The 22,834-nt window shown below is 38.4% G+C and overlaps 1 protein-coding gene across 1 annotated transcript; it reads left to right on the plus strand.

Moving 5' to 3' along the window:
- Nucleotides 1-5,509: 5,509 nt before the first annotated feature.
- Nucleotides 5,510-21,485, plus strand: LOC143877563 (UMP-CMP kinase-like). The gene is made up of 8 exons (XM_077379696.1): nt 5,510-5,707; nt 6,336-6,390; nt 8,057-8,174; nt 8,276-8,432; nt 8,872-8,952; nt 9,054-9,161; nt 19,411-19,476; nt 20,912-21,485. Exons 1-8 carry the CDS (start codon nt 5,660-5,662, stop codon nt 20,924-20,926), a joined length of 648 nt encoding a protein of 215 aa, XP_077235811.1. The 5' UTR covers nt 5,510-5,659; the 3' UTR covers nt 20,927-21,485.
- The last annotated feature ends 1,349 nt before the right edge of the window (nt 21,486-22,834 follow it).

A 22,834-nucleotide genomic window follows, 5' to 3' on the forward strand; every position in this document is an offset into this window, starting at 1 on the left:
TGATTTTGCGTGGGAAAGAAGAAGGTCAAAAAGTCAAAATGTTAGGTGAAATGCATTGGGATTTGTTGCTTACTTTCTTAGAGGGAAAGGTAATGGCATTTTCATCCTAAAACAATCCTTGGGATGCGTTTCACCCCTTTTTGAGAAATTAGCCAACTTCACCCATTTTAAGATAAAAATCACATTTTTTTGAGAATTTCCCTTGAAATTACTATGTAGTTACATTCTCTATTTTTAAATTCTCTATTTTTAAGAAGATCGAAAAACTGAATAATATTAAAGAGGAATGCTAGATTCACAACTTGATTTTCTTTGCCATCTTTAATGGTCTTTGACAAATAGGGGCGCCCTTTGCCCCTTATTTTACAAGGAAATTATATCAGCACAACCATGTTTTGATATTTTCACTAATCCATCTTCTCTTTTAGTGTTTAAAGAGCTGTGAAGAGGTTATTAGTTATTACAATTCCCAAAAAAAGTTCTCTCAAGCCCGTTAATAAAGAAAAGACGGGCTGGTTCCGTGCAATTATTAAAATATGGCTATGCTGATATCATTTCCTTATTTACAAGAAAAATGAAATTTGAATTGTAAACGATCCGGCTCTGTTCACTTGTTTTCCCGGGAAAGGAAAAGAAAAGGTTTCCCGGGATTCTGACGTGGTATTAGGAAAAGAAATCCAGGGAAACTGTATAGGAAAATGTTTCCCGCGCCTGTTCAAGTGCGCAGAATCTATGCAGGAAAATGTTTCCCGAGAAACTGCTTGCCCACCTTTTATCACTAGTTTTCCTGGGAAAGCAAATCCGACTAAAATAATAGGATTTGATTTCCCACACTAGTGAGAAAAGAGACATTTCCACGTCATTTTTGACAATTCCATGTCATTATTTGACATATTCCACCCAGGCTTGTTATTTTCTCAGGAAAGCAAGTGAACACCAGAATTATGTCTTGTCAAGATCTTGTCAAGAAAAAAGGAGTCTGTTTCCAGGGATTTGCTTTCCCGTGAACGCAAGTGAACAGCCTTAAAGTATAAGTGGCATTTTTGTCCATGTAAAAAGTCCAAGAGCAAATCGCATGGGAACCTTAAAAACACAAATTTCCGAGACACCTATGTTTGAAAAAGAACGCATTCGGCGCAGCGATACGTTCAAAGCTCAAAAACGTTCAAATCGCTTTTCCCACGTGAAAAGGTTGTAAAATAGGGTACTAGGAGAAATTATATGACGTGTGGTGACTGTGGTCCTATATTTCAAAAAGCCCGGTACGGCCCACTGCAGATCCAAACCGTCCATTTGTTGGGCCCAAAAATCATCTCGATAGGATGATCCTAACCCTCCAATCCAAAGAAGTTACCAGAATGTCCAGTCCCTCTATAGTTTGGATGCTGAGGATCATCCTATGGAAATAATTTTTGAGGTCCAACCTTATTTACATTGTAGCCCAACAAATATATGAACGGTTTGGATCATACCGTACTTTTTGAAAGAATACGGGTTTAGACGTATACAGCCACCCATCATACAATTTCTTGCTTCTGTAGATGCCACTAGCTTAAGCAAATTCACGACTGGCCACTGTTGAACTCAAGATCGTACAAGCCTAAAAAAGTAATACACCAGGGACGACTTTATTGGGTGATCTGAACCATTTATTTGGTGGATCTCGATGTAGATTGGTTCCCATAAGATGATCCTGACCTTCCCGATATGTGAAGGCTTCTATATCATGCCATATATTTTAAAAAAACCAACACAGATAGGAGTGCCAGAGTGGGGAAAAAATATTTTGGGCCACAATCTATGTACTCGGCGCCCAGCAAATTAATGATTTAGATCATCAAGTAATGTGAAATTTTTTCTTAAGAGGCCAGGGGCTGGACCTGATGATTTTATTAGAGTAAAAGACAAGGCCCTAAACAGGCTTACGAGACAAAGAGGATTGATATTAGGGAAATGATAAATTCGCACCCCCTTAGGATAATTCGCACCCCCGTAAGGTCAGAAAAGCGTTGAAGTTTACCAGATGCCCTCCTTTACGGGAATGTGAGGCTCTGTTCACTTGCGTTCCCGGGAAAGCAAATCCCTGGAAACAGACTCCTTTTTTCTTGACAAAACCTTGACAAGACATAATTCTGGTGTTCACTTGCTTTCCTGAGAAAATAACAAGCCTGGGTGGAATATGTCAAATAATGACATGGAATTGCCAAAAATAACGTGGAAATGTCTCTTTTCTCACTAGTGTGGGAAACCAAATCCCATTATTTTGGTCGGATTTGCTTTCCCGAGAAAACTAGTGATAAAAGGTGGGCAAGCAGTTTCTCGGGAAACATTTTCCTGCATAGATTCTGCGCACGTGAACAGGTGCGGGAAACCTTTTCTTACACAGTTTCCCTGGATTTCTTTTCCTAATGCCACGTCAGAATCCCGGGAAACCTTTTCTTTTCCTTTCCCGGGAAAACAAGTAAACAGAGCCAAAGGTGGTGCGAATTTTTCATCGCCATTGATTATTATAGTCCAAAACCTACAAAAAAACATGAAACATATCAACCCTTAAGATGGAGATTGGGAATCTCTAGGCTATCACATGTCATTGCTCCTTTTGCCTCTTTAGGGGATCTTTCCTTGAGAAAAATTGTTGATTTAGATCACCAAGTAATGTGGGTTTGGCAATATTTATGCTTCAATACACCTGCATGTGCAAAAATTGAAGAGTTTTATGGAACCCCGCCTCTAGCGGCCTTACGAATTAGGGCTCCCTCCCACTTTCCTCCGAGCCTATATAATAGAATATGTATGGATGTTTTTTCCGGTTCGATAACTTTGTGAAATCCTCAGCTGTAATGATGTAGAGCAAGACTTGCAGGAAGCTTTGATACCACTTTGATATAGAGTGTCGTTGACGGAAGCGCTCTTCGTCCTTTGAATCAAATTTCAAAGGCGCAACAATTTTCCGATATTGCTGAAATTGATCTATAACCTTTCTTCTTCTTTTTGTTTTTTTTTTTTTTTTTGATTTTTTAAGTAGATAAGAAGTTTGTTCTTGCCACAAGCGAGGGGATGCAAGAGGTCTTCCAATCTCAGAGTCGGTGAACTGAAAAATCTTGCATTCAATGGGAGAAGTGGAGGAAAAGTTGAAATTAATATCTTGTTAATCTATTTCCCAATGAAGAAGATGAGATACAAATTCTTTTTAGAAGAGGATTTCCCTAAATTTCAAATCAACGAAAACTCGAAAGACCGTGGTCCTTCATATAGACTAGCCTATTGCAATATAAGCTGACCAAACTACCCCTAATGAAAGTTAAATGGCTGATAACGTAGCCACAAGCAATAAAGTCAGAACAAAAGAACTAACACTAGAACTGCTCCAACTAATGCAATCCAATGAAAAGCTGAAACATCAGGAGATGTTCTACATCAAACTCCCCTTCTTGAGAAGAATTCAACCTTGAGTTCGCATCGGCTCCATTCGAGCATTACCTCTAGTCATGAAGATTGAAGCTTCGATGATGCACGTGATCTGATTTGATGATGCTCCTCGATGAACTTGACAGACTCAATTCTGATGTAGCCTTTATATATATATATATATATATATATATATATATATATATATATATATATAGAGAGAGAGAGAGAGAGAGAGAGAGAGAGAGAGAGAGAGAGAGGAAACTGTTGGTGCGCTTAAGCGCCCAATCACATGGGGGCCCACTTTCTTAGGATGATCCAAAGCATTCATTTGAAAGGCCCTTACTTAGATGGGGGGTGTACCAAAAATCAGCTCCATAGAATCATCCTAACCCATCCATTTGTGGAGGTCAAAATGGACAGACATTGTTTGTCCACAAATCTTCCCATTTTTGTCCTCCACAAATGAAGGGGTTAGGATGATCCTATGGAGCTGATTTTTGGTACACCCCCTATCTACGATAAGGCCTTGCAAATGAATGGTTTGGATCACCACAGAAAATGTGGGACCCATGTGATTGGGTGCTTAAGCGCACCATAAGCTTGGTGAGCTTAAGCGCACCAACAGTTTCCTCATATATATATATACACATGAGAAAACGGTTCCTACACATATGTGTAGATAAGTTATCTACACACTAGCTTAAAATACAGTGGGGGCCACATTATTTGGGTGACCCAAACCATTCATTTTTAAGGCCCTCACATAGATAGGGTGTCCACAAAAAATCAGATCCATAGGATCATCCTAACCATTCGAAAAATGGAGGGAAAAAATGGACTAATTTGTGAAGGTTTAAAGACATCCATTTTACCTCCACAAATCGTAGGGTTGGGATGATCCTATGGATCTGATTTTTTGTAGACACCCTATCTATGTGAGGGCCTTTAAAATGGATGGCTTAGATCACCCAAACAATGTGGGCCTCCACTGTATTTTAAGCTAGTGTGTAGAGAACTCTCTACACATATGTGTAGGAACCGTTTTCTCTCTCTCTCTCTCTCTCTCTATATATATATATATATATATCTGAGCCTGATACTTAAATCAATGAAATCAACAGATGTTCTTGGTAAATCTGGGCGCACTCAGAGAATACCATAAACACAATTTCTTGATTGAAAGTTGCTTCCATAAATCAACTCCTGTATTTAAGCTTTAGGGAATGGGTTAGATTCCCGGCCCACTTGCACTAAAACTTGTATTAATTTGTCTGTTTAGAGAGTTATTTTTAGTTAGCCTAAAAAGCCACTAGTATAAAACTTCTAATACTTCCCTAATTAATAGGCAAAGTCAACAAGGAGAAGAACCAGAAGTTATCCTTTGGTGATTCCGATGCTTACCCAAACACTAGAATAGGAAATGAAATTCCTTTTACATGGGGAATTGGAAATGGATTGGGATGCTATTCCAATTCTTGATTCCTACAATCCAAATGCATCCAAAGGATATTTTTGTACATTAATGCCCTCCACTAGGAATTAGCAAGCTCCACAGTATTTTGTGGCTAAGCCTGGGTCACAATCCGAAATAATTCCGGACCTTAGGATTCGAATCAAATGGACATGTTCGATTCCAACTACCTTTCCCAAATCATTCCTTTCGGCTCTGTTCACTTGCCTTCTTGAGAAAGGAAATGAGAAGAAAGTAAGCCAAATGTTTCCATTGTTGGACATGATTTGACATTTTCCACCGTTCACTTGTTTTTTCGGGAAAGCATAACTACACAGGTGGAAAATATAAATAATGACATGGAAAACAAACTTTCTTGCACGTTCCCTCTAAATTTTCTCACCAAAAGGGTGACAAAATTACTTTCCTGAGAAAACCACTTTGCCTGCGTACTTTCTTTTCCTTTCTCGGCCAAGTGAACAACGGAATTTTCTTACAGTTTCTTTTCTTTTCTTTTCCAGTTTTCCACGTCAGATTATTTTCCTTTCTTTTCTTTTCCTTGCTAGAAAACAAGTGAACAGAGCCTTCGGCTTCCGATTTGGGGAAAGGAGAGGCCTTTCCGGACTAATAACACGTGTACCTGTACCAAAGGCCCACGCCATTTTTTAACGTTTTTTTAACATACCTTTTGGCCTTTCTATAACTCTCGACCTTTTTTTAGCGCCTGGAAGCTGTTTGTGAGATGGTTTCCCTGAAAATCAAAGCAAAATGAAAAGGCGCAGATAGGACAAAGAGGAGATGTGGAGGCGATTATCATTCTTTTGCCCCAAATCATCTCTTCGTTTGGTAAAGCTTTACTTTCTCAATTCCTCAATTACACTTCTCTTCATTTTTTTCCATCTCTGCGAGATTGTATAGCCTTGGTGAACTCATTTCACAGATAAAATTCGATGCTCTCTTTGGGCAATCTACGTTTGAAAATTCCACTTATTGGTAAATGGGTACTTCACCACAGAAATTCTTAACCCAGTATGTTTTGATTGTTTTCTTATTTCCTTGATTTTTTTTATGGCAGTTCACATGTTACAACTAAAGTAACTTTGAAGTTGGAACATTAAGTTTGGGGAATCCTCTTACAATTGTATTGATATGTTGAAGCTTGAACAGCTACAAATAAATAAATCTAAATAATAAGTGCAACATGGTTTTTATTTCGACATGCTTTCAACTTCACTTAGTCTTTAGCAGACAAGTTATTCTTTATGGCTTCCTGTTTGTACTCTGTAGTTTGTCCTTTTCCTTCATAGAAGGATACATGTAGAGAGTGCCCAACATTTAATTGATCGATTTACATGGTTTACCTTGAATGAGCATTGTCCCATTTCGTTTTCTTTGGATGTAGGCAAAAAATTGTACATGATTTGCCATTTTGCATTAATGAGCATTATCCCTTCTTTGTTTTCTTTGGATATAGGCAAAAGATGGGATTTCCTGTAAAGAGAAGAATCCATTTATAACTTTTGTCTTAGGTAAGCATTGCGTGTTCTTTACTACCCAATCAAAAGTAACTGTATTATATGTTTAACCTCTATCTGTCATGTTAAAACTATTTCAAGTTCGCATTTATATTTCCACACTTCAATTTATTTATTTTTAACTCCTTTTCCAGGGTTTAGTCATTGGAGGGCATACTTGTAAAGTTGCTATTTGGCCTGTAATTTTTTGTAGTCAATCTGGAATCCCTACCTGGAAGTACCTGTTTCTATTATATTTTGATTAAACTCCTATGGAGAGAAAAGTACGTGTGATTGTTTGTATCTTGAGGTTGTAATGTTGAAAAACATAAGAAGGGTAAAGGATCCTTTTCCCGATCGAATAAATGACACATATACTAAAATAATAATCCGTAAGTTCACTATTCTACCAAATTTCTCTTGTTTGTCAACTTGCATAAAGTAAGCAATCTCTAGTGTGAGAGGAATCATATGTACAAAATATGTCATTTATTAAGAACTTCGAAAGAGTATTGACAAATTGGCGCCTTGTGAGGAAGTTTTTGGGCTTCTCTTTACTTGATTTTGTAGGAATTGGGGATTTATCTCAAGGAGTCGCCCAAGTAAGACTTCAAGAAAGGCAACATGCTGCCCACCACCGACACACATTGTGAAGCTTAACTTCGATTTAAGTTCTATGGGCAATTTGGGTCTAGTGTGAGAGAGGATGGTTGTGTGGTGTATAGAAATGAAAAGGGAGATACATTGAAAGCCTTTTAGGGGTAATAAATTGGAAGCTCCCACTCTCCTTATGGACATTAGCATCTTTGCTAAGCAAATGGGGGAAAGGCTTTTTTTAGAAGGGGACTTCGGGGGTAGCGATATCAGGTGGGCGTCTTTTCACGACTCCGGTAAGTTTTAGGATTGCGCACATCCTTGATGAAATCAATGATATTCCTTTAGGCATATTTTTAGGAAGGCTAGTGGTTAACCAAGAAAAAGAATTATAATGTGAAATTTTAAATCAAGAAAGAAGAAGTTTTGGCAGTCTACTTTTGAAAAAACATTGTCCTGAGGTTAAGCTTGACGTTAAGCTTTGCAGGCTTCGGCTCTTATCTCAGTTGGAAAATCCTAAGTGTAACAACCACGAGGTTGTGTGTTTAAACCAGCTTACCTATCTAAGGAAAAAAAGGTTAAGCTTTGCACTTTTCTCATGAATCCTCGCTTTAAACATACTTAAGAAGGTTTTTCTTCTATCACTATATTCTGTGGAACATTTTTCTTCTATCACTATCTTATGCCGAACTTCTGATCCTCGGATTTGGGTAGAATTTATAACCAATCTGATCTTTATTCATTGTATTTAATGATGCTGGAGCGTAATATAAATTGACTACGGACTCTTAATAAAAAAAAATATAGCATGTGGGAAAAACTCCCTTTTATTAATATTAATGGTTCCCTTTACAGTTATCCTATCTGTTGTGTAATTTTGGATGTCCATTAAATTTTTTAATGGTCCCTTTTGCTGTTATCCTATTTGTTGTGCAATTTTGGATGGCTCTGTTTTGATACACTTGCCATTGGAGCGTTGTTCCATTCTGAAATTAATTAGTTTTCTTGCTCTCTTTTTCACTGGAGGTGTTATTATTGTGGGAATATTTGTTCCGTTTTGAATATTCATTTCCACTTATGTTTTCAGGTGGTCCTGGCAGTGGAAAAGGAACACAATGTGAAAAAATTGTAGAAAACTTTGGATTCACGCACCTGAGTGCTGGTGATCTGCTAAGGAAGGAAATTTCTTCTAATAGTGAAAATGGGTATGTGGTATTAGTCTTTTCTTTGTTGTGATTTTATTTTCTTTAGCATGCATGGTCAATTGCACAAAATATTCTCACTAATGGTTGGATTTTGTATTCAGAGCAATGATCCTTGATACAATTAAGGAAGGAAAAATTGTTCCATCTAATGTCACAGTGATATTGATCAAGAAAGCAATTGAATCAAGTAAGAACTATAAATTTCTTATTGATGGTTTCCCACGAAGTGATGAGAATCGCATTGCATTTGAGCAGATTGTGAGTTTCTCTCCATTTCTTTGTCGAAGACATTGATAAAAACTATACTCCCATATTCAATTTGTGTTTACACTCCCTAATTACTGAGATTTGTTGAGATATCTGTACTGTATGCCCTTGGTACCATGGTGGTGTTTAAGAACCAAGCAATGGTCTCTTATGGAATTGCTACAACCATTGTACATTGGAATATTTTCCTTCTTTTGGGAAAGGGACTTGGTATCTGTATTCATAAACAGTGTGAATGGAAGTGGAATGGTAGCAAAGATCATCTATTAAAAGGCCCCAGTAGGAGTATTAATGGTGTCCACACTCATTTGTCTGTCTCTCTTTGTGTGTGTGTTTGCACCCACTATTTATAGTTGTATCTTTATAACCCAAAATTTGAGTTTGGCACAAACCTCGGTCTATAATCACAATTATGTGGTTAACAATGCAGATTGGAGTAGAGCCCGACATTGTCCTTTTCTTTGACTGTCCTGAAGAAGAGATGGTGAAACGTGTGCTAAGCCGTAATCAGGTTCTAATTATAGGAAATGATTTAAGTAACTTCTGGGCTCAAACGATAATGATTTGGGTAATTCATAATTCCTTGATTTGAGTTGGTTATTTTTCACTCAGGGACGAGTTGACGATAATATAGAGACTATTAAGAAACGCCTTCAAGTGTTCCACAGTTTAAATCTTCCTGTTATTAACCACTACTTGGAAAGGGGTAAACTTCACAAGGTACTCGGAAATATTAACTATCCATTTATGATAATTTTCAATATTATATATTCTATCTATAGTTGTACTGCTTAAGTTTTAGGTCTCATCAGTACCACCCATCGATGCCCACTTTTTCACCATGTTGAAATATGTAGCCAGTTTGTCTGGATTTGGTTGTTATGTTTGGTTATTGTTTAATATTTTCATATAACAAACCTTTTTGTTCAGTGATAACAAAGATAAAAGTTAAGAATTTTCTCTTATGACTATGCATTGTGAAATATTCCTTTTGGTTTACGGTTTTCTAGAGACAATATCATTAGGCATGGTAGCCTTTGCTTGTTTTATTAATGGGAAATAGCTTTCCTCTCTTATTTTTTAATGGTACACTGGCTCATTATTTTTGCCTTTTTTGTGCTTCCTTCAGCAAGGCAATGGGAAATAGCTTTCCTCTCTTTTTTTTTGAATGGTACACTGGCTCCTTATTTTTGCCTTTTTTGTACTTCCTTTAGCAAGGCAATGGGAAATAGCTTTCCTCCTTTTTTTTTTGAATGGTACACTGGCTCCTTATTTTTGCCTTTTTTGTGCTTCCTTCAGCAAGGCAGTTTTATTGAAGTTTTTTTGTCATTGGATTTAAATCTCCCATGTTCTTGCAAATCGGTGACTGAAATAACTTATATTCCTCGTCTAAAACTTATACACTTAACCACTTAATATATTTCTCCCCTCCGAGAATAAAAACCAGGTTAAAACATCGAGTGTTATTTTTTTTTATGTTCTTATTCTTTTGCAATGAGCAAACAGGTGCACTTTATGAAGACGAATTATTTTTTCTGATAGTCTGTTAGTAGGCCTGGTACGTGTATAATATTTTACTGATTAAAACTTAATTTTTTGTAAGTCATTTGGCATCAATTCATTTGGTTGAATTTCTACTGGTCTATAATCTATCTCATCATTGCCCGTCGACAAGGGTAAAGCTTTGACTAGATTCTGAATCCAAACCCCATAGGTTAACTGTCTTTGTTGCCACATATACTAAGGCTTATAGCATAACTTATTAGTCTACGTCCGTGCTTTACCTGTAGTTACTGGAAACTGCTTTAGCTGGTGGTAAACCTCTTTCCTGGAAACCCATTCCAAACTGTTTCTTCTAATTTCAGGGAAGTCTTACATCCATTTCCCGATAAAGGATTTAGGTTTTTCTATCCTAGTGGACATTTCCTAAAAATCTGAAATATATTCTTCTGCATCTTTAAAGTCTTGTACTTTTAACAATGTTTAAATAATAAAAATTATTCAAGCAGGCATTTTTACAGGCTTTTCTCAGGCATTTTATTTCAGAGTATGATTTTCTTTCTCTTTTTTGTCTGCCTAGCATTTCACAATGTATCTTCTTGACTTTCCTTATGTTTCCTCTTCATTTCCTTTACACTTTCATATACTTTTCATGATTCTGATTTTTTTTATCATTTCTTATCCCTTGCTTCCACTATAATGTATGTCGATGAGAGCTAGAAAGCCATGTGTATTCATTCATGCACAAATGTTATATATTGTAACCAGCAGCTTAAATCATATAAGACAAGGTGACTTCGGCTCATTATCAAAACATGGTTGTGCTGGTATACGTAGCCTATATATTTACATACATGTGGGGGTGCAGACGTATATACATTCATACATATACAGGGGAACATTTTCTTGTTGTGCAACTAAGATTTATATGGTGACCAGGGCCGTTGATCTGGTTGATCACCACTTGACAGTATTTGGACTATGTGGTCCTACATCAAACGGAAATCCTTTTTGATCGGTTAAGGCTTCCATATATCAATTTTCAAAGTTCTTTGGAAAATTCCTCAAGGATTACCTTTTGGATTGTGGGGTTAGGATTGCCCACTGTAATGTTCCTTTTTAGGAACATTGATCAAGTGTTGTGGACCGGGTGGATGTGTAAGGATCGGGCTGTGTTGGGCCCTTTTTGTGTATTTGAGCATCCTTCGTGTGGTTGGATCGTATTGAAGTGGCCCACTTGTGGGGACATTGGAATGGGAATCTCTTTCTAGGATGTGGGCCCACGGGCCATCTAGTGTCCAAAGGGGCCAAGAGATGGACATATTTTGTAATATTTCTTCATTGGGGAAGAAATGACATTGGCACCCATGTATGGGTGAGTTGAACGTTTTTGTTGCATTGGGTCAAGAAGTACATGATCATGCAAGGGCTTCTTTGGCCAATTTCATCATGGACCTGAAATGATAGTGGCACCCGGTGTGTCCATCCATGGGCAGCACTCTCTTGGTTATTCTCTAAAGAAGGGGGTCGAATTGATAAAGACACCCATATGTGTTGGGGTAGGTGTAATTAGGCTATAAGTAACAAATGGTGAAGGATGAGAGCATTATGCAAATTTTCTACTATGTTTCGTTGATAACCAAGAACATCACACAGCTAGTGAAGTTGTGCATGGTGAGGGGAGTGAATAGAACAGTGTGTTCTTTCTCCTCTTGCAACCGGTGCAGTGAGCATCATCTACCTCCTTTTATTTTGTAATTTTCCAAGCAACATTGAGTTTAATGGATATGGGAATCAAATTTAACAGTGGTTTTCTTGTCTATGCGTTGGGTCTTTGAATTTATGCAATCATGCCCATGTGAAGAAGAGAGAAACCAGCCTAAGGTGTCCAACATACCCCTCTCCATTCCAACTGCGAAAAGGGCCATTACAAGTGGTATCAAAGCTGCATCCTGCCAGCCTTGGAAGCCCAAGTTATGAAGGAGTTACTGTGAAAAACAGCAGTGTAGTTTGTGTTGAGTTGGTAGATCACTCTAGCCAAAACGTCCCCCACCAAGTGTTTGTGAAGAGGACCGATTGAAGCGCACTGTTCAGGACAGTTTGGGCTGTAGAAACACCTTGTCCAAGATATACTCTTGCTGTTTGACAAAATGCTCAAATGAAATTGACAATTTATTTGTTGCTAAGATGTTCCAGCTGTGTTGCCCTCTAGGTGTTTGACGAAATGCCTGTGTGAACCAGTTTACTGAAGGGCTTAAGTTAAACCTGCACGTCCCCAAGAACTACACCACCACGTGTTTGTGGAAAGTTCCAACTGAAGGTCACGGTTTTGGGCAGTTTTTGAACTGCAGAAATACACTTGCAACAACGCCCACCAACTGTTTGAGAAAAGGCCCAAGGGCAAAAACGTTTTCTGGTCGGTGTTTGGGCTGAAAAAAAAAAAAAAAAAAAAAAAAAAAAAAAAAAAAAAAAAAAAAAAAGCCTAGCTACTGACACCTCCTAGGTGTTCGACGAATTGCTCAAGTGAGACTAGCAAATTTTGAGTTGTTGTGACATTCCTCCATTGGCGCCCCCTAGGTGTTTGAAGAAAGTCCTACAAGAACCATTCTACAAGGGACAACTATCATCCGTGGTGTACCCCGACTGCTTGAAGAAAGGGCTATGCAAACCGTATAGGAAGGGGCATAACTCAAAACAGCACACCCCAATCTATAAAGCTTGCATGCTAATTGTTTGTTGGGTGCTCTGTGAGACATCAAAGGAGTTTGCACAACCATTATTGTTGGGAAGTTTGTGAGACTTCAAGCATCGCTCCTTGAAGCGGTGATTGCGCGGACAGAAATTACAAACACAAGTGTTGTATAAGAGCTACTACAACAAGGTATCAAGGTATTTTCGTAGGCACACCAACAATTCGTCGAGTTGTCTATGAGGGACTGCACATCCAAAATGGGACTGCACACCAACTGTTTGTAGAAAACCTGAAGAGAAGTGCATAGCTCTGGCCAGTTTCGGGCTGCTGAAATGCCAAGGCACGGACGCCCCTAGATGTTCCATGAAATGCTCCAATGCTGCAATGAGACTTGCTAACTGTTGATGATCAAGCTGTGGCGCCCCCTAGGTTTTTGAGGAAGGACTACAAGAACCCATATTTCAAAGGGAGGTGGCTCAAATCTGCCGTTGCTCAAACCTGCATGCCAATTGTTTGTGTTGTACACTGTGAGACATCAAAGGAGTTTGCACAACTATTGCTTGTTAGCACTTTGTGGCGCATCAAGCATTGGCCGTTGAAGTGGTGATTGTGTGGCATGGATACTTCAAACATGGGTGTTGTATAGGAGCTGCTACAAGGAGGTATCAAGGTCTTTCGCTATGCACACCAAATGTTTGTCGTGTGGTCCATGAGGGGACTACATAGTTGATTTGGGACTGCACACCAACCATGTGTCCGGTGGTCTGTAAGACAGCTTGAGAAATTAAAAGGACCGCATTCTCCATAGGTGGACTGATTTGCAGAGTCCCCATGGAGTCCACACAGAGAAGGCCTATGAAAAATGATGCAGAGGAGAGGTTGGTAGCACGCTTTGCTTATGCTATTGACACCCGCTTTGCCCGCCTTGAGCGCACCCTAGTCAAGGCTATAGAGTGCTTGACAACTCGCTCAAACAAGGGGAACAATTTTAGGGTGGTGACTATGCCTCCTGATTTGGAGAGCGCCTCTACATCCCTTACCATAGACATACCAACCCTTCATCCATGCCGACCAATAGTTTATGAGGATATTATGACATCATTTGAGAGCGAAGTTAGTGCCCTAGTGACTTGCACGCCTACACCACCACTACCTCCACCCTCACCGCAGATGCCAGCACATATGGATACCATTGGTGCTAAATTAGAGGCCGAGTGTGAAGAGGTTGTTGATGATAACAGTGATAGTAGGGATGGCACTTTGGGTGGGGGACCAAGCCTTCAGATGCAGATCATCAATGTGGCTCCATATGAGGTGGAGACAATCAAGGTGCATTGTTTACCACTCCAGTCCATGTCCCATGGTGAGGATATGGATTTGGATGCCCCTATCTTGACGACCCTCTTGCTGGGAGGGGCACCTATGGACATGATGCATGGAGGAGCTCTGCTAGTAATTATTCCCAATTTCGAGGAACCAACGCAGTACCCTTGGAACTCCAACATTGATCGACAATGTTGTTGTCAGTATTTGCTCGATGCTCATGGACTTCATCAAGCGCATCATCCTCATGTACCACGCAGATTCCCATTTGATCGCGGACGACACAATGACAGTGTAGTATCATTTCTCTTCCAATTGCTTGTGGGCGAGCAATTCGGGAAGGGGAGATTTGTAATGTTCCTTTTTAGGAACATTGATCAAGTGTTGTGGACCGGGTGGATGTGTAAGGATCGGGCTGTGTTGGGCCCTTTTTGTGTATTTGAGCATCCTTCGTGTGGTTGGATCGTATTGAAGTGGCCCACTTGTGGGGACATTGGAATGGGAATCTCTTTCTAGGATGTGGGCCCACGGGCCATCTAGTGTCCAAAGGGGCCAAGAGATGGACATATTTTGTAATATTTCTTCATTGGGGAAGAAATGACATTGGCACCCATGTATGGGTGAGTTGAACGTTTTTGTTGCATTGGGTCAAGAAGTACATGATCATGCAAGGGCTTCTTTGGCCAATTTCATCATGGACCTGAAATGATAGTGGCACCCGGTGTGTCCATCCATGGGCAGCACTCTCTTGGTTATTCTCTAAAGAAGGGGGTCGAATTGATAAAGACACCCATATGTGTTGGGGTAGGTGTAATTAGGCTATAAGTAACAAATGGTGAAGGATGAGAGCATTATGCAAATTTTCTACTATGTTTCGTTGATAACCAAGAACATCACACAGCTAGTGAAGTTGTGCATGGTGAGGGGAGTGAATAGAACAGTGTGTTCTTTCTCCTCTTGCAACCGGTGCAGTGAGCATCATCTACCTCCTTTTATTTTGTAATTTTCCAAGCAACATTGAGTTTAATGGATATGGGAATCAAATTTAACAGTGGTTTTCTTGTCTATGCGTTGGGTCTTTGAATTTATGCAATCATGCCCATGTGAAGAAGAGAGAAACCAGCCTAAGGTGTCCAACATACCCCTCTCCATTCCAACTGCGAAAAGGGCCATTACACCCACTCATGGGACCAGTCTTTTGCATGCGATTGGGTTGTGTCGCAAGTACATGGGGAGAAAAAGTTGGGGTTTGGGCGTGGGGATGGGGTGTGTGTTGGGGGGAGGGGAGAGGCGGTGAAATGATACAGTGAGGTGATTGTGCTTTCCATTCCTCATGTTCTTGTAAAATGAACACTTGTTATGCAAGCTGCATATCAGAAAGGAAAACAAATAGCAAAATAGAGCGAGAAAGAGTGTGTGTGTGTGGATGTGGGGAGAGGGAGGGGAGGAACTATACAAAATGCTGATTTAATGTGTGATTGTGAAGGTCTGAGAAAAAGTAAAAGCATTTATCTGTCTAAAAAAAGAAAAGAGGGTTGTGTTACTCATGTACGAAATCACAAAAGAACTCTATCAATTGTAAGCATAAAATATAGAAGGATTAAAAAGGGAAAACAAGTCTCTGTAAAGGGAGGAAGATACAAAGCAAAGTTTAATAATCTAGAGAGAGGGCTTGCATATTCTGAATTTACAACGTTCTGATTTTGCTGCTTTGTTTTTACATTCAATTCTTTCTATGCTTTGGCTGTCTGTCTGTAATAGGGTATTCTTAGTTTTTACCGAGAGAGAAGAGATACAATGTTTGAAAAAGGTCAGTTAAGAAGACATGCTAGTGGTGTGTATTGAATTGCTGCACAACTTATATTTTTTATAACATTAACTTTAATTTTAGGGAAAATGACTAAAAAAAGGGCTTTGTAATGACTATGACGTGGCAGGGAGGTGTTTTCTACATTACCAATCAAGAGTGCATATGAGGAAAATGCCCTCTCTCTCTCTCTCTCTCTCTCTCTCTCTCTCTCTCTCTCTCACAAATCACCTTTCTTGCAATCATTACCTTTACACTACAAATCCCAAAACCCACCTTTTTCCCTCTTCTTCCTCCCACCTTGTTTCAAAAACCCTAAAACCTCCATTGTTGAAACCGAAATTCACCATTTTTAGATGCCAAAAGCTCCATTCCATTGCACAAAACCTCATTTTTAGATGCCAAAGCCTTCCTTGCATTGCACAACGCCTCCATTTGCAACAACTATTGCACAAAAACATTATTGGAATCCGAAATCGCAAAACGCTTCACTACAAACCACCATTCCATTGCACAAAGCCTCCATACCATGGAAATGTGTGTATTTCTCGCCCTCTCCCTTCTCTTTCCATTATAAGGCATGTTAACAAACTTGAATGAAGGTTCTCCACGTTAAACCACTGTCTTCCATTGCACAAAACCTTCAATCACAATTTAATCACATTTAAATTGCTTTAAACACTTTCTAATCATTGTTATTATTCTGTAAACCACTATTTTTGTAAGAGAAACCACTATTTCACTACGATAAACTATTATTGAACGGCCACTTAATGAGTGTTTATAAGTGGTTTAGATAGCTTCTGCGGTTTACGCAACGTAAACCACTACTGACGATTATAAACCACTAAATGAGTAGTAGTTTGTAGTCCTGAGTAGTGGTTAAGAATCTTTAGTAGTGGTTTATAATCGTCCGTAGTGGTTTATAATCCTCGGTAGTGGTTTATTTAGGCTTAGCAATGGTTTAGAGTGTTTATAAGTTGTTTATATAGGCTTAACAGTGGTTTAGAGTGTTTATAAGTGCTTTATACCTGGTAAGCAGTGGTTTATAGTATTTATAAGTGGTTTATATAAGGTAAGCAGCGATTTAGAGTATTTACAAGTGGTTTATACAGGGTAAACAGTGGTTTAGAGTGTTTATAAGTGGTTTATATAAGGTAAACAGTGGTTTAGAGTGTTTATAAGTGGCTTATATAAGCTTAGCAGTGGTTTAGAGTGTTTATAAGTGGTTTATATAGGGTAAGCAGTGGTTTAGAGTGTTTAATATAGGGTAAGCAGTGGTTTAGAGTGTTTATAAGTGGTTTATATAAGCCTAGCAGTGGTTTAGAGTGTTTATAAGTGATTTATATAGGCTTAACAGTGGTTTATAGTGTTTAGTGGTTTATACAGGGTAAGCAGTAGTTTATACAGGGTAAGCAATGGTTTATAGTGTTTGCAAGTTGTTTATATAGGGTAAGCAGTGGTTTAGAGTATTTACACGTAGTTTATATATGGTAAACAATGGTTTAGAGTGTTTATAAGTGGTTCATATAGGGTAAACAGTGGTTTAGAGTGTTTATAAGTGGTTTATATAGGCCTAACAATGGTTTAGAGTGTTTCTAAGTGGTTTATATAGGGTGAGCAGTAGTTTAGAGTGTCTATAAGTGTTTAATATAGGATAAGCAGTGGTTTATAGTGTTTAGAAGTGGTTTATATAAGCCTAGCAGTGGTTTAGAGTGTTTATAAGTGGTTTATATAGGCTTAACAGTGGTTTATAGTGTTTATAAGTGGTTTATACAGGGTAAGCAGTGGTTTATATAGGGTAAGCAGTGGTTTAAAGTATTTACAAGTGGTTTGTATATGATAAACAGTGGTTTAGAGTGTTTATAAGTGGTTTATATAGGGTAAACAATGGTTTAGAGTGTTTATAAGTAGTTTATAGGGTAAGCAGTGGTTTAGAGTGTTTATAAGTGTTTAATATAAGGTAAGCAGTGGTTTAGAGTGTTTAATATAATTTTTAAAATGAACGCAACACCATAGGATGATCCAAACTGTCCATTTGATGGGCCACAAAGGTTGCATCCCGAAATATCATTTCCATAGGTTGATCCTAGCCCTTCAATCTAAATAGAAACTACATATTATGCAACCCCCCCCCCCCCCCTCCATCCAGTTTTTTCAAAATGAACTATGGCCCACACCATAGGATGATCCAAGCCGTCCATTTGATAGGCCACATCTTAAATAGGTTGTGTCCCAAAAAACCATTTCCATAAGATGATCCTAACCCTATGATATTAAGAGAAACTGCTTATTATGGAAACCTCTATAGATTGGAGGGTTGTGATCATCCTATGCAAATGGTATTTTGGGGCACTACCTATTTACATTGTGGCCCATCAAATGGATGGTTTGGATCATCCTATGGTCTGGACCATACACTTCATTTTTTAAAATATGGGTGGGGCCTACAATTGGGCCTTAATGTTACTGTACGAACCACACTATAGGATGATCCAAACCATGGACGGGTTGGATCATCCTATGGTGTGGACCGTACACTTCATTTTGAACAATATGGGTGGGGCCTACGATTGGGCTGTAATGTTACTGTACGACCAACTCCATAGGATGATCCAAACCATCCATTTGATGGGCCACAATGTAAATAGGTTGTGCCCCAAAAATAATTTCCATAGGATGATCGCAACCCTCCAATCTATAGATGTTGCATAATATGTAGTTTCTATTTAGATCGGAGGGCTAGGATCAGCCTATGGAAATTATATCTTGGGACACAACCTATTTACGTTGTAGCCCATCAAATGGACGGTTTGGATCGTCCTATGGTGTGGTGTTCATTTTGAAAAGTATGGGCATGGCACGTTTCCTGTTGGGCCCACCAACTTGTTCCCGTTGAGAGAGAGAGAGAGAGACAGAGAGGTAAAAAGGTTGGGAAACGCGCCATATACGTTAAGTCTAACGTTTAGACGTTTGAGTTTTCAAATTGAGGGCATTTTCGTCCAAAATCCACCCAAACCTGTCAACATCACTTCAAATTGATAATTTAGAAAACACCCCCCCTGCCACGTCATAGTCAATACAAAGCCCTTTTTTTTAGTCATTTTCCCTTGATTTTATTTGAGGGCGTTAAATATATTTAAAATTGCTTGTGCTGGTTGGGCAACTATGTACCTTTCTATGTCCTTTTTTTTTTAATAGGAAACTGATCCTTATGATCCCCTGTTCTTGTAGTGGGCATAGTTGTAAATTTTGTTCCGATGAGAGTTTTGTTTTTCTTGTGAAGTGGAACGTTTTTGCATTCTGCCTGTTTCGGTGTCCCATCTCAGAAAAGGCGAAATAAAAAACCTAAATTTTATTTGACATACAATTTTTTAATATCATGTAACTATTTTTTGAGCTGTTTTCTGCCCTTCTGTACATTCTTCCTCTTTCTAATGAAATCGATTACCTTCAAAAAAATACGATGCCTGAAGTATATCCCAATTTAACTAGTTCGTCGCTTTACACTTGGATAAATGTTTGGTATGACTAAACACAAATCTGTTGCGACTTGTGAGGTTTCTCAGAGATGCTTTTTACCTTCCACAGGTAATTACATTTATTAACATTTCCAGCATTATAATTACAAATATCACTTCATGCAGATAAATGCAGTAGGCACAGTTGAAGAGATTTTTGAAAATGTTCGGCCAATTTTTGCTGCATATAAGGTATGCCTTCTGTTAGTAGTACCTTGGTTTATCGCTTTGCTGAAACTGATATATCTCAAGACTATACTTCAATCTCCAAGTTTGTGGATGGAAATCTAGTTTGGTTGACAGAATTTCGTAAATCATTCGGTATGTTAAAGCAATAATGTAGATAAGACAATACCTTACACTTAAGTTGATGATTCTACTCGAACATTGTTCTAGAAGATTCTATTCATTTCGTTGGAGTCTTTCGGATTTGACTTCCTCTTGCTGAACTTCGTTGAGGCTTTTTGGACAAAATTTTGACACATTAAAACAATAGGGGCTATGGTTTTTTTTAAAGTAAACGATGAAATGTGTTTAAGAGAAATAAATGTACATCATGCTAAGGGTGGGAATGAGATGGCAGTGGCCTACAGTAAAAGCACAAGTAACTGAAAAATACACTAATAGTGAAAAGGCAAGTGCTATAGTGGGATAGCATAACATCCCTTGCAAGAACTTCCCCGATTCATTTTCCATGATTGGTTGTGCTTAGAGGATATACCCATCCCCTGACAATATGTCCCACACTTATGAGGGCTAATTCACTGATCTCCATGGGCACTGACTTGGCTTTGTTTCACACACAGTTAAATTAGAATCATTGAGAGATATGCCATCACTAGTTCAGATTTCCAATCCTTTAAATTGCAAATTTGCTTTTTATTTCAGATCAAACATAAACTTGCATTTGAAAAGTACCGAAGAATTTGGGCTCAAAAAAGATTTGAACACATGAAATGTAATTAGATGTAAGGTGATTTTACAAATGAAACCAATCAGAATTATGAAACAAAATGGTTTTGCAAACTTGTAAATCGATGTCATGAATTCAGGTATTGAACCAATTGATGGCGAGACAGAGAGGAATGTATGGGGTGTTCTGTAATGGTGATATCTGTACTCTGTTGGTGAGCAGTAAATGGTCGGGCAAGGTACATTCTGGGATACAATGGAACATTAAGAACGCCGTATGAGAGGGAGAGGGGGAATAAGGTAGCCAATGTGAGAGCAAAATTCAATTTAAAATGTGGGTAGACTTTGAGCAGACCCTTTCTGCCAGAGAAGTTACTATGAAACTCTTAACCAATATGAGACCAAACCCAATTTATAAGAAATGGTAAACATGACATGTCCAAAACCAATGCTAAACATGCAAAACTTGCACAATGCCAGTACACTTGGTTTCTAGAACTCCACTTGACAAAGCTTGTTTGTCTTTCCTGTTACCCTATTATATTGACATTAATGAACAGCTGTCTTAGTACATTTAAATTTTTTTTTTTTTTTGGTAACACCAACTATACTAATCTGTGCATAAAGGCTTTCATACTGTTCAGAATGTGTCAATACTGTGATTTTTTTGCGATTTTCTGAAGCTCAATGACTTTGAATTTGTATATTGGTACAGAAAATAATGAAATGAAAGAAGGACAATGACTAGAAGAAGCATGGCAAGGGAAGAGGGATTCGTCCTATATTTTTTGTTTGGAGATTCCCTGCCTTGTTAGGGTGAAATACAACTCACAGCTTTTCAGAACATATAATGGAATGGGTTACAGCGAATTTGCCTCCATCCCACATGAATCCTCATCCCATGTGTTGTAGAATGCTTCATCTCTTGGTCTGACCGTCGACATGTTGGAACAAAGAAGTGCAGCAGGGTTTCAGTAGTTTGTGGAATATCAATTTATAGTTCAAGAGGGAAGAGAAGCTCCCATTCATATGATGATGCTTACGAAATGGACTATTCTCTATGAATTTATTAGGTTTGTCACATTTTCAGAATCGAGTGATTACCATTATGCTATACACTGTTAATCTTGCATATGCTTTACAACTTGGGCCCTGTTTGTTTTGGATTTTGGGAACCGATTGTGAGTCCAAAACTGATTTTTAGACTCAAGAATGTAAGTTTTGTGAGTCCAAAACTGAATATCGGTTCTTAGAATCTAGAATGTAATCTGAATCTCATGGTTTTATGACCCGATTGTTCATCTGGTGGGTTTTCTCTCTAGAATGTAATCAGAATCTCATGATTTTTAGACTCAAGAATGCATGGGCCACGCCCTAAAATCTCTTCGATCAGATGTTCCTTATTTTCTCTCTAGTTGTTTTGTAAAGTTGGAGTCTTAGAGAGAAGGATTATCTAGATTGGCTTGGGCAGGAGTTTTAGAGAAAGTGGTCGTGGGTTTTCTGTAAATAACATGTAAGTAGTTTTTTTTATTTTATTTTATTTAAATCAATGGAGAAACTTGTTCCAAAAAGTGTCTTTGTGCATAAATGAGGACTGATCCTTTCCTCGAAGTGGGTCAAGAGGCTGATCTTCCCTCTCGGGAGATCAATCATGTTGCAAATCGATTTTGGTTTATAACAATTGGTATTAGAGCAATCGATCATGTGTCATGGATGCATCTTGGGATATTTTAGATTCTATGCATGATGATTTTCAAAAGATCAAAGTACTTGTTTTGGAATTGATAGAAGGGAGAAATGCAAGAATTGATGGCAACAAGGATGGGTTAGTTGAACACATTACCGAAGAGCATATTGATTTTGTTCAACTATTCGATCATTCTATCATTTCGATGCGGCTTTATGAAAAATTGTATTTCTTTCCAACTTGGATCACAACTGATTTTGAGGGCGGAGTTCAAACAATCATAGCCACTATTTTTGAAGAACATGATGGGCTAATGTCAACTACGTTTTTCAACGAGATTATGGCTAAAAAGATTTGGGAAATTCTTTTCTCCATAAGCCAACCTTGAGGACAAGGTTCATTTAAAGGGGAGTGGATTGTTAGTGTGCCTCGAGTTGTCCCACTTTGGTAGAATAAATTAGTTTATATTTTGTAATATTTTCTATCTAGTTGTTTGGTATCAACAAGAGTCTTAGGGATAAGGTTTATCTAGATTGGCTTGGGCAGGAGTTTTAGCGAAAGTGTTCAAGTGAGTTTTCTATAAATAATATGTAACTGTTTTTTTAAAATCAATGAAGAAACTTGTTCTAGATAGTGTCTTTGTGCACAAAGGACTACCCTTCCCTTGAATTAGATCAAGAGAGGCCGATCTTCCCCCTAAGAAGATCAATAACGTTGCGAACCAATTTGGGTTCCTAACACCACATTCTTTTTTATCCATCCAATTGAAGGATATGATTATTTGGTATGGCCCATTCAAAGTGGACCATAAGTAGTTTGAAGGATTGGACAATGGGCCCCTCATGTACACCCATATTGCAATTTGCATATAATTTAGTTCTTTTGGGATTGTAATTTTTCTGTGGATTTTTGGGATTATCGTCTTTCCACCCAAGTGGAACCCTCCCTCGT

Source organism: Tasmannia lanceolata, unplaced genomic scaffold (assembly GCF_043159265.1).
Source record: "Tasmannia lanceolata isolate RefF3 unplaced genomic scaffold, GAP_Taslan_0.1 ptg000002l, whole genome shotgun sequence".
In the NCBI taxonomy this organism is placed as follows: Eukaryota; Viridiplantae; Streptophyta; class Magnoliopsida; order Canellales; family Winteraceae; genus Tasmannia; species Tasmannia lanceolata.